Raw genomic sequence first — 12,409 nt, forward strand, 5'->3', positions numbered from 1 at the left:
CACAAGTTTTTTCAATGGCACAAATCATTTTTTTAAGATGGACCTTGTCCAGGGCAACCTTCAACTTCAAAAGCCAATGAAAATATCAAAGCTGTGCAAGCTCTTGTGAGATCAGGACAATATTTAACAATAAGGATGATGGGTGATCTGTTCAACTTAAAACGTTTTCACCATACATCAAATTTTGACTGAAGTTTTGCACATGTGAAAGGTTCGTGCCAGAATGGTGACAAAAAATCTCACACCTGAGCAGAAGGAAAAGGTGAAAAAATGTGTGCACTGACCTTCTTGAGAGGATTTCCAATGATGAATCCCGGGTTTTTGAGTATGATCGTGAGACAAAGATGCAAAGTGAGGAGAGAGACATCCCCTCAACCGAAAAAAGCCCGGATGAGCAAATCAAAGAACAAAACAATGTTGATTTGGTTGTTTGACAGTAGGGGTCCCAAGTACAAAGAATCTGTTCCTCCAGGACAAACTGTCAACCAAGTGTCTTATAAAGATGTCCTTGAAAGGCTCATGAAAAGGGTGATCAGAGAGAGTCCGAACATTGCAGACAAGAGGATGCTGCATCATGATGATGCCCCATGTCACACAGCCACTTCTATCACAGACTTCTTGACCTCAAAAGACATTCCTATTGTTCTACATCAACAACATGCACCTGATCTGAGTCCTTCTGACTTTTTTTCTTTTCCAAAACTGAGAAATTTTTCAGGAGGATGTCATTTTGGGACTCTGGAGAACATTCAAAAGAATGTGACCAACATGTCAAAGGCCCTACCAGTTGAAGCCTTTCAGCACTGCTACCAAGGCTACGAACAACAGCTCCGCCGGTGTATAGCTGCCAAAGGGAACTACTTTGAAGGGTAAAACATTGTTCTTTGAAAAAAAAAAAAAATTGTAGCTCAGTGCCCCCCTGTGCACACTGGACTTCTTCAATCTGTTTCCTGGCTCTGTGTACTAAGTATTCAGCATAGCTCTCTTCTGAGACGGATGATGGAAGCTATGGCTATGCAGATATAAGTCTGTATGGGTTGGCTTCCTGTACACAGAATGGCCCAGTCGTCCATCCGGCTTTCGCTCCACCAACACATCTAAAAAAGGTAACTTCTCTTCCTTCTCTACCTCCAATGTAAATTTTATGTTTGGATGTACACCATTCAGATGTTCGACGAACTGCTGCAGCGTGTCGCTGCCGTGTGGCCAGATTAAAAAAGTATCGTCGACGTATCTGTAGAAGCATGATGGGCGGAGGTGAGCACTGCTCAGGGCTCGTTCTTTGAAGTCCTCCATGAAAAAATTTGCTATTGCTGGTGACAGTGGCGAACCCATGGCTGTTCCATCCGTCATTTCATAATAATTTCCACTGTATAAAAAATAAGTGGTCGTCAAGGTATGCCGGAACAACTTCAAAATTTCTGAGGAGAAATGAGCAGCCAACAGTTGTAATGTGTCATCCACAGGTACTTTGGTGAACAGAGAAACCACGTCGAGGCTGACCATGACATCACTTGGGCCTATCTTCATCTGTTTTATGATATCAACAAACATTTTTGAATTTTTAATATGATGTGGACAGTGACCAACTATAGGTGCCAACAATTTAGTTAAGTGCTTTGCAAGCTTGTACGTAGGAGAGCCAATAGCGCTAACAATCGGTCTCAACGGGACGTTCTCCTTATGAACCTTTGGCAAACCGTACAGTCTTGGTGGCCTAGGTGCTCTCGGCCGTAAGTTCTTCACCAGTTCGTCGGAGAGGCCAGATTTTTTTAGTAGCTCCCTTGTCTTCCTGCTGAGCACCGATGTGGGATCCCGTCTGAGAATCCGGTATGTGCCGTCCTCCAGTAATAATCCAACTTTCTTGTGGTAATCTGTAGCATTGAGGATTACTGTGGCGTTCCCCTTGTCAGCAGGTAAAACAACTAGATCTTCATCCTTCTGCAACAATTTCAGTCCTTGTCTCTCCTCTCTGCTGATGTTTGACTTAGGCGGCTTGGATGTCGCTAAAATCCGGCTAGTAGCAAGCCTTACGTCATCCGCTGCTTCTTGAGGAAGATGATGAACTGCTTGTTCCACTCCACTAATGATCTCAACCACCGGTAACTTACGTGGAGCTGGGGCAAAGTTCAATCCTTTACTGAGAGCCGAGATGGTAGCTTCATCAAGTTCCTTGTCAGAGAAGTTGATAACAGTGCGGTGAATGCCGTTGGACCCAGTAGTTCCTTGATCACGGTTAAGCCGCTCTAATTTATCGGCCTGTTTCGCCATAGTCCTGCTTAAATTGGCTCGTTGGTGTGCTGCCAAAGTCATATCTACCCATTCCCAGTCCAATGGTGAGAGGACTCCGGCCAGAAATAAATGGCAACTAAATAACAGGCGAGCGTTCATGTCTAGTTCATATCTGGTATGATGTATCCTCTCTTTCACAATAGCATGGCTGGTCTTTCGTAAAATTCTGTTTACTGCAGCGCTTCTGACGTGGTGTTTGATGACTGCAAACTTCGGTACTACCTCCTTGTCACGACAGCGTTGTAAAAAAGCCAGATTGCTCAGCAACTGAGACTATTTCAGGCGCAGCTTCTCCAGGTGACGAACGCTGCGCGCTATATCCTCCCCGTAGAGGAAACTAATATGGCTACAAAGTCTTTCGCGATGTATTTCTTGAGTAAAAATCTCTCGGTGTACATGCCGCGTCAATTCAGGATAAAACTCCAAGCTTTCGACCACTACCTCCATGGTCGTCGTCAGGGATAAAACTGACTGTCATGAACTAACGAGATTCCCACTTTTATATGCAAAGGACGGCTTCTGATTGGCTGGAATACGTCATAGCAGCAGCAGTTTGTCGAACATCTGAATGGTGTACATCCCAACATAAAATTTACATTGGAGGTAGAGAACGACGGTGGAGCGAAAGCCGGATGGACGACTGGGCCATTCTGTGTACAGGAAGCCACCCATACAGACTTTTATCTGCATAGCCATAGCTTCCATCATCCGTCTCAGAAGAGAGCTATGCTGAATACTTTAGTACACAGAGCCAGGACTATTTCCGACAAGGACCACCTCGGTCCCGAGATTAACCATTTGACGACTGTTTTCAAGAGGAATGGTTATTCTGCCAGTGAAATTAAATCAGTATTGTCCAAGAAAGTAAGACACGATGCCGGCCACATACAAGAAGAGGACCAACACATAGCGTGGCTTCCTTTTTGCGGTGCTACAATGAGCAAGATAGCCAGAGTCCTGAAGAGGCAAGGAATAAAACCAGTTTTCCAACCACCTAGGAAAATTAAGGAAATGTTGAGACCAGTCAAAGATAGTCTTGGCTTAAGAGTGCCGGGAATTTATACTATTCCTTGCGAATGCGGCAAGAATTACGTGGGCCAGTCTGTAAGAACCGTTGCCGACCGCTGCATCGAGCACCAACGCCACCTGAAATACAGGTATTTGGAAAAATCAGCGGTGGCTGAACACAGCCTGCTTAACAAGCATAAGATTTTATTTGAAGAAACCAGAGTAATAGCCCACGCATCGAATTACTGGGACTCTGTGATCTGGGAAGCAGTCGAAATTAGACTTAGCGATAATAACTTTAATAGAGACAACGGCTATGCACTTAGCAACACTTGGAACAGTGCACTGGATAAAGAAAAATCGCAGAGAAAAACTTCTCGCACTTTACCTCCTGATTCAAGGGATGGCGCTGCAAGCAACGCGGGATAGAAACTACATCTATGGAAGTAGAGGGCACCACTTCACTACGCGCCATATCGCTGCTGCTATGACGTATTCCAGCCAATCAGAAGCCGTCCTTTGCATATAAAAGTGGGAACCTCGCTAGTTCACGACAGTCAGTTTTAGCCCTGACGACGACCATGGAGGTAGTGGTCGAAAGCTTGGAGTTTTATCCTGAATTGACGCTGCATGTACACCGAGAGATTTTTACTCACGTATTGATATGTTTAATAATCATACTATGCTAAAACATTATGTACTGGTGAAAATGAAACAAGTATTCAACAATGGCTATAAAGTGCTACAGCAAAGTAATGTTTAATCACTAAGCCTAGCAGTGACAAGAATCATCTGACAATTACCAAAAAGACACTATGGATCCTATGTCCATCAATAAATGCTACAGATTCAGGGCTACTTAGCAGAGATGTGAATAGAAAAGTAATTGTACTCTTAAATAACCAAGCATCTGAAATTAGCAGGTATTGCTGTTCATTTATAAGCTTGAAAAAATTTGCATACTTGTTTTGGTATAATGTTAAGCAGTAGAAAGGTCTATCCACATCTAAAGTGACAGAAAAGTCCATCAGTTCCTCATTACCATCGGAATCAGACAACCTTTATCACAGTAGTAGGATTCATTTCTTTAGGAGGCATGTCGGTCATTATTTTCCCATTGATCTTGTATCAGACATCTACACTGACACCTAGAACATCAATTGTCTGTGCAGGGAATGAATGGCCATTTTAAGGTTATATATGAATGTCAATCCTAAAGTCAAGATTCAGTTTCAAAGTTTGATTGCTATTATTATCCAACACTAATAAACTGCTGTCCTACCTTCATATTTACAACAATTTTTGTATGGGGATGGGAAAATGCCAAATTTCACAACAGTTTGTTAAAAAAACACTATTTTGTGATATGTCATTAAAACTACCAATTTCAAGTTATTTTTTTCGTTATTGTGAATGCAAAATTTTTCTGTCTCTACACATAAGTTATAAGCTGTTTTCCCGAGTATTTATACTCCAAATTTTCTAGTTGTTAACCGTACACACCGCAAATTTACCAGTGGTTATTCATTCCGAATATGATTTGTATGCACAGTACTCACTACCATCTCCACTATGCAACAAATACTCACATGCAACAACTCACAGCCTATATGACAGCTTAACATAGTCCCATTTATTATTGCATTCCTATTTAGGAGGGAATGGGTAGTGTTACACATGTTATCACTGCTGTGAGAAGCAAAGATTGATATTACAGTGTACACCAATCCTTAATATTAGTTGTTCGACACAAAATTTCAATGATATACATTTCAATAGTTGAGTAAAGAGTTTACATACTGAGTGTGCAGTGTCAAGGTCTTCACCACAGCAATGACATTTCCCTGGACCCAAAGCTGAGGTCTCGTCTATAAGACCATTTACTTTATCCAGCATCATGCCTGCGAACAGAGTTTTGTATATTAGAAGACGTACTATATTTTTAGCATGCTAGAAAGGAACTAACATAATATGTCCCTCCATTTTCTTTCCTTTAAAAAAATAAGTAAATAAATACATATAAATTTGTAAAAAATGCGAAGTCGAGACTCTTGGCCCCAGCAAATCACTTGAGTTCTCAATGCACAGTGAGTGACATTACATATAGTTCAAAAACACCTATAAAAGATAGGGCTGCATCAACACAACAAAATTTTTACAGAAAGCTTAAATAAATATTGGCTCACGTAAAGTTTATAATGAACACAAAGGCAACTCTAAATCTAACAGATTTCTTGGCGCTTGCATCAAGCTCTAGTGCAAAACTATATCAACTGTATCCCGCTTATTATGCCAACCAATACCCATTGTGGATTCATGGATAGGAACAAAATACGACACTCAATATTTAAAGATTTTGGACAATGTCCTCCTTTAGTCTATTAAGAAGACAAACTAGAAACTTACTGTAGATAGACAAACACATTTCATCAGTTAAGGTGACATGTGGCACAGTAACCAACTACAGAGAGAAAACAGTACAAGAAATCCAATTTTTGTGTGTGTGTGTGTGTGTGTGTGTGTGTGTGTGTGTGTGTGTGTGTGTGTGTGTGTGTGTGTGTGTGTGGAGGGAGGGGGGGGGCAGTTTAGGGCGCAAAACATCTAAGGTCACAAGCACCCAGTAAAGAACCAGAGAATGCTGGGACTGAGAGGGGAAAAAACCGTTGCGAGGTCCAATACAAAAAGGAAGAAAAAACAAATCTAAAACATCAAGACATTACGGAAGAGTATCTAAAAGACATCGACAAGAAACTGGAGTCACCAGGTAGAAATCAAATCTCTTTTGCCATATTAGTGCTTTTTAAAAAACTTAAAACGTGAGCCACAGCATGCACGTCATCTGCTAAAATGTCCGGTAAAGCGGGCAGCAGAGATACCACTCAATACACGAAGGACATTGAGGGACCGGGTGCAGCGTGCAGCCAGGTAGGCCACATGGGGAGACCAACTGAGTTTCCCATCAAACATAAGCCCTAAGAACTTCGTTGCATCCACGAATGGGAGAGCATTTTGTCCCAGTCACAAGGACGATGGAAGAAACACCTTGTACCGCCAGAAGTTGACACACAGAGATTTGATAGCAGAAAAGCAGAAACCATTTGTGACACTCCACGAATAGAGACAGTCCAGACAACACTGAAGACAGCATTGCAGGAAACACATCTGCTGGGAGCTGCAATAAATAGCAAAGTCGTCAACGAAATGAGAGCCGGAAATGTCAGCTGGAAGGCAGTCCATAATGGGGTTGATGGCTATGGCGAAAAGGACGACACTCAGTTTGGAGCCCTGAGGCACCCCGTTCTCCTGTGAAAAGGTGTGGGATAAGGAGGAACCCACACGTACCCGGAAAATTCAGTCCGTTAAAAATTCCCGGATGAAAGTGGGAGGATGACCGCGGACGCCCCATGTGTGCATAGTACGTAGAATGCCTGTCCGCCAACAAGTATCATAGGCTATCTCCAAATCAAAGAAAATGCCACTGTTTGTCGCTTCTGCAGAAAATTATTCATGATGAACATCAACAGGGTGACGAGATGATTAACCGCGGAGCGGCACTTTCGGAACCCACACTAAACATTAGTAAGAAGATGGTGCGAATCCAACCACGACACTAATTGACCATTGACTATGCGTTCCATCACCTTACAAATGCTGCTGGTAAGAGAAATTGGACGATAGCTGGAAGGAAGAGATTTGCCTTTACCAGGCTTAGGTAGGGGAACAATAGCAGCTTCATGCCAAAGCGTGGGAAATACACCGTCAGTGCAAATACAGTTGTAGGTATCGAGGAGAAAGCATTTTCCCACAGGAGGAAGATTCTGCAGCATGAGGACGTAAATTGCATTGGGCCCAGGAGCAGAAGACCTGGATGAGGAGAGAGCATGCCTGAGCTCCCTCATAGTATAAAGAGTATTGTAGCAGTCTCAATTCAAAGAGAGAAAAGAGATGGCACGAGCCTCCTCCGCCCGTTTCCAAGGAAGGAAGGCAGGCAGGCAGGATGGTAGTGGGTGGAGCTCGAAACTTCCGCAAAGTACCAACCCGAAGCATTGGAAACATTGACAGGGTCGATTATGACATTTCCCGCCACAGTCAGACCAGAAATCGGGGAATGGGCAGTAGTCCCAGAAAGCTGGCGCAAGCCACCACAAACGAGAGAGGACGGAGTAAATCTGTTGAACGAGCTGGTGAAGGAAACCCAGCACGCTTTCTTGCTTTCCTTAATAGTGTGACGGCACTGCGCACATAGTTGCTTGTAGCGGATGCAGTTCGTTAACGAAGGATGACGGTGAAAGACACGAAGCACATGGCCACAGTCCACAGTCCACCAAGGGACCGGGACCTGACAGGGATAAGTAGTGGTACGAGGGACAGAGGATTCAGCAGCCGAGAGAATAACATCCACGAGGTGCTCGACCTGATCATCGCAGCTGGGAAACAGCCTGTCGTCAAAGACTGTCAAGGAGTGATATAGGCTCCAGTCAGCAAGAGAGAATTTCCAATGAGCGGGCCACTGTGGTGGGGTATGATTGTACAGGCGAGTCACGCAAGGGAAGTGGTCACTCCAGTAAGTATCGGAAAGAGCACACCACTCGAGACCTCGAGCGAGATGGGCAGAGCAGATCGAGAGGCCAAAGTGGGAATAACTGTACGTGAAATCTGAGAGAAACGTGGCTTCACCAGTGTTAAGGCACACGAGATTAAGATGATTAAGAAGATCCGCCAAAAGAGAACCTCTCAGGCATGCGACAGGCGAACCTCAAAGAGGATGATGGGCATTGGTGTCACCGAGGAGCAGAAAGGGTGGAGGAAGCTGAACAACAAGCTACATCAGGTCCGCCCTGGTGACAGCAGAAGACGAAGGGATATAAATGGTGCAGAAGGAAAAGGTAAATTAAGGAAAACACAGGCAGCAACTGCTTGCAGGTGGGCGTGCAAGGCAATAGGACGACGACAAACATCATCTCGTAGAAGCAGCATGATGCAACCATGAGCAGGAATACCTGTCGTAAGAGGAAGGTCCATCCATAGCGAAGTAAAATGGGAAAGGGCACAATGGTCTTGAGGACGTAGCTTGGTTTCTTGGAGACAGACTACAAGCAGACATTGCAATCGCAGGAGCAGCTGGAGGTTCACCTTGTTAGATCGAAGGCCACAGATATTCCATTGTAAAAGGGCCATAAAATTTAGGAACATCAGAGAATGAAGAAGAAACACTCACCTCAACGGCCGCTTAGGGCGAGCCATTGAGGGAGGACAGCCACTGGAATCCACAGGTGGAGGATCTCCGTCCATCAACTCAGCGAGATCACTGGAGCTTCCCCGGTGTCAGTCAGTTGAAAGGGACCAATGAGTCGAAGAGGTCCGACGAGTCAGAGAGGGGGAAGACTGTTTGCCTTTGGATGATTGTTTTGGCTTTTGGCGACTGGCAGAAGAGCCAGACGGTTGTGAACTCGAGGTATGCAAGATATCTTCCCGGGAATATTCCTTTTTGAATTGACGGTTCGCTGGCTGCACTGCAAACGTCTTCGCTGGTGAGGGCGAAGAACGGGTAGCAGAATCTACAGCCCGGGAAGTGGGAGACGGAGTGTCAACTTGAAGGCGAGGCAACTTTGCCACCATCGAACTGAACTGTATGTCACAAGTTTCCGTAGCCATGTTTTTCGTGGAACGAGGAGAGGCTAATACGGTGCTGTAGCTTCCAGACGAAGGGACAGTCTGTTTATGGTTTGCCACAACAGTTTCCGGGCAATAGGAAAAGGTATCTTCTCCTTCACCCTTATCTCCTCAACAGCCTGTTTGTCTTAATAGATGGGACAAAAACGAGAAGAAGCAGCATGGTCTCCATGACAATTAATGCTGCAGGAGGAAGGAGGTGGACAGATGCCTTCATGAGCATCCCTGATACAAATCACATATTTGGCTGCGTTTTTACATGATGTGCTGGTATGATTGAACTGGTGGCATTTGTAACACCGCAACAGATTGGGAATATAAGGGTGCACAGAGATGACTTCATAGCCTGCCTTCATCTTGGTAGGAAGCGTTAACTGATCGAAAGTCAGGAACAATGTGCGAGTGGGCACCAAATCGGCAGCTTCCTTTTTCATAACTCTATGAACAGCAGTAATGCCCTGATCCGATAGATAATTAGTTATTTCGTCCTCCGTCACACCATCCAACAGCCAGGTTTAGATAACACCGCGGGATGAGTTAAGTGTGCTGTGCGCCTCCACTTTCATAGGATATTCAAGGAGGATTTGGGCCTTGAGTAGTTTCTGGGGCTGGAGAGACTATAAATTTCCAAAAGCAGAGTACCATTGCGGAAATGAGAGCATGACTTCACAGGGCCGGCGATGCCATCCACGCCTTTCCGTATAACAAAGGGGTTAACAGTAGCAAAAGTATGGTTTTCGTCTAAACGTGAGACTACTAGATATGAAGGGCAACAGGAAGAGACATTGAGGCAGGAGCCTCATTCCACTTTTGTCTATGGGAAAGACTGAAAAAGAGAAGGAAATGTCAGTCATTGGGAAGAAGTCCCCCATGATTGCCAGCATCTCCGACGGCGTGCTCCTTCCAGCAGGGGCCCTCCAAAGGGGAGCTCCCCACCTTAGGTGATTGTCCTCACCTTAGGTCACACCTCCCAAACGACAGATGGTGGGAGCAATAGGAAGAGAAGGAAGGTAACAGCTCAGGCAATCACCCATCCCTGGGCCTGGCCTGTACCAGGGGGTAAGTGCAGGCCCTACATGCGAACCCGGGGCTGGGAATTACCTGTTACCCAGTCTCCTGCTATGTGGCAAATGCGTGGGTGGCTGTCAGGCACACACAGGGAGGAGAAGAAAAGATAAGAAGGAAAGGAGGAAAGAAAGAATGGCCTCCAATGCCACAGCAGAGGAAAAAATAGATCAGAACAGGGGACAAAGGGCAGTGCAGGGAAATGAGGGGGCAGTGCAGGGAAACAAGGGGGCAGCGCAGGGAAATAAGGGGGCAGCGCAGGGAAATAAGGGGGCAGTGCAGGGATAAAGAGATACAGCAAAAGAGCAGTGCAGGGAAAGAGCCATACAGGAAAAGAGCAGTGCAGGGAAAGAGCCATACAGGAAAAGAGCAGTGTAGGGAAAGAGAGATACAAGGAAAGAACAGTATGGGGAAAGAGCAGTGCAAGAGAGAAGAGGCCTACAAGTAAACCAATGCAAATGAGCTTCAAGAGCCCATGGGGGCACGAGACATCTCCCCAAGAGAGTGGAAAAGGACAGAAGAAGAGGAGACAAGCAGCACTCAAAAAGAAGTGGTGCTGTGAGGGCTGGGGCCCCATGGTCGTCAAGCACGTATTCATGAAAGAGCGGCGAGGCCCCTGGGGGGTAAGTAGTCCAAAACTCCATAAACAGACTGGGCTGTCCATAACTAAATTCCTGAACTAAACAGAGATTTCAAAAAGTATGCTTCCCATGTGAATGGAAAAGAAGGCTTACAACCAGTATCGACTACCTACTCTGGGCTCCCCTTCTAGGCAGAAAGTCAACATGAAAGTGCTACATCCATGATAGATGGCTCCCATTTTCCTATGGAACATTAATAGGTTCAGGACACAAGAGGAGGAACTGAAACTCCAAGTACAGGAACACCTCCTGTGCTTATGTCTGCAAGAAACTCATTTGAAGGAAGCTGATGTCCCTGTACTACTACGAGTCTATACCTTTATCGCAGCTATGATCTAACTGAGGAAAGAGCCAAAGGAGGGTTCACTGTCCTGACTGGGGAAAGGGCCAAAGGAGGGGTCACTCTGTCTGTCAATAACGCACACCACTCCTCTGCTCTCCCTCCTGGCTTCTGAATTACAAGCAGTTGCAGCTTAAATTCATGTGTGTTAGAGGATCACTTTTTGCACACTGTATTTACCTCTGCATGATGGAATAAACTCTGTTGCTATCACAGATCTTATGGGAAAACTCTCCCGACCATTTCTCCTACTGGGACACTTCAATGCCCATCATGTCTTTGTGACTCAACCTCTACTTTCCCTCACAGTAGGGTTTTGGAGAGTCTCATGAGCTGTGCATTCTCAACACGGGTACCCCACTCATTTTTGTGCTGCTTGCGGGTCATTCTTAGACATTGACCTCTCTTTCTGCTCTCCAGCTCTCACAGACTCTGTTCAGTGGGAAGTCATTGACCACTTCCCACTCCGCATTCACAATCTGGGTGGAAAATTACCTGAACAGAAGCCAACAAAATGGATGGTCAGCAGGGCTAACTGGATGCTGACCAGCCGGCTGGCTGGCTGTGTTTGAATACTGCAACAACATGCAGGAATGGGTTGACACCACCACACAAATGATCCATCATGCCACTGACTTATCAACCCCAAAGTCCTCAGGTCATCTTAGGAGGTCACCTGTTCCTTGGTGGACCAGTGAGTGCCACTCAGCAAACCAGGACAGGCATGTGGATCTTCAACAGTTTAAGTACTGCCCAACATCAGACAATCTCTCAGTCTTTTGGGCCATGGGGCCCTAGGCTCAAAGCAATAAAAGGTCATGGGAAATGTTCCTGAACTCCATCAACTGTTCCACTTGTTCAACAAAAACATGGGAAGCATTCTCAAACAATTCCAGTAAATATAGTCATTTAACAATAGCAGCAGTGCTGAAACAGGGGTCTCTCCAAACAATGCCTAAGAGACATCGCTCAGATAACGGCAGAGAATTTTGCAGTGACTATTGACGACACCAGCTAGGATCCAGCATTTCGCCGGCACCATTTGACTGGAGAGAGGTCAATTTAGACTTCAGATCACAAAATTCCGAGTATTACAATTGTCATTTCTCCATGTGGGAGCTGGAATTGGTGCTGTCTCAGACTCGTGATATCGCAATTTTTTATTTTATGTGGCAGACAGGCGACTTTCTCAACTCGTGGAGAGGGGCAATCTGATATCTCTCCTCTGGCTATGAAAGGAAAAAATATGTTCCAGTAGTTACTAGTGTCACCTTAACGAGAACCGTAAAGAAGACCCTGAGTGAATTGTTAACTGTTGACTGGTCTATTTGTTAGAGAACAAGCAACTCCTTAGCCGCTCTCATTGTTGATTCCGGAGCTTTTGGTTCAC

The 12,409-nt window shown here is 45.2% G+C and overlaps 1 protein-coding gene across 1 annotated transcript in view; it reads right to left on the reverse strand.

Moving 5' to 3' along the window:
* The window catches only part of LOC124802606 (gastrula zinc finger protein XlCGF57.1-like), a 139,836-nt gene that overhangs the window by 76,447 nt on the left and 50,980 nt on the right, over positions 1–12,409 (reverse strand). The window contains exon 6 of the mRNA XM_047263487.1: positions 5,101–5,201. Coding sequence (XP_047119443.1) covers positions 5,101–5,201 — 101 coding nt within the window. The remainder of the gene's footprint in view (positions 1–5,100; positions 5,202–12,409) is intronic.

Source organism: Schistocerca piceifrons, chromosome 6, assembly GCF_021461385.2.
Source record: "Schistocerca piceifrons isolate TAMUIC-IGC-003096 chromosome 6, iqSchPice1.1, whole genome shotgun sequence".
Lineage (NCBI taxonomy): Eukaryota > Metazoa > Arthropoda > Insecta > Orthoptera > Acrididae > Schistocerca > Schistocerca piceifrons.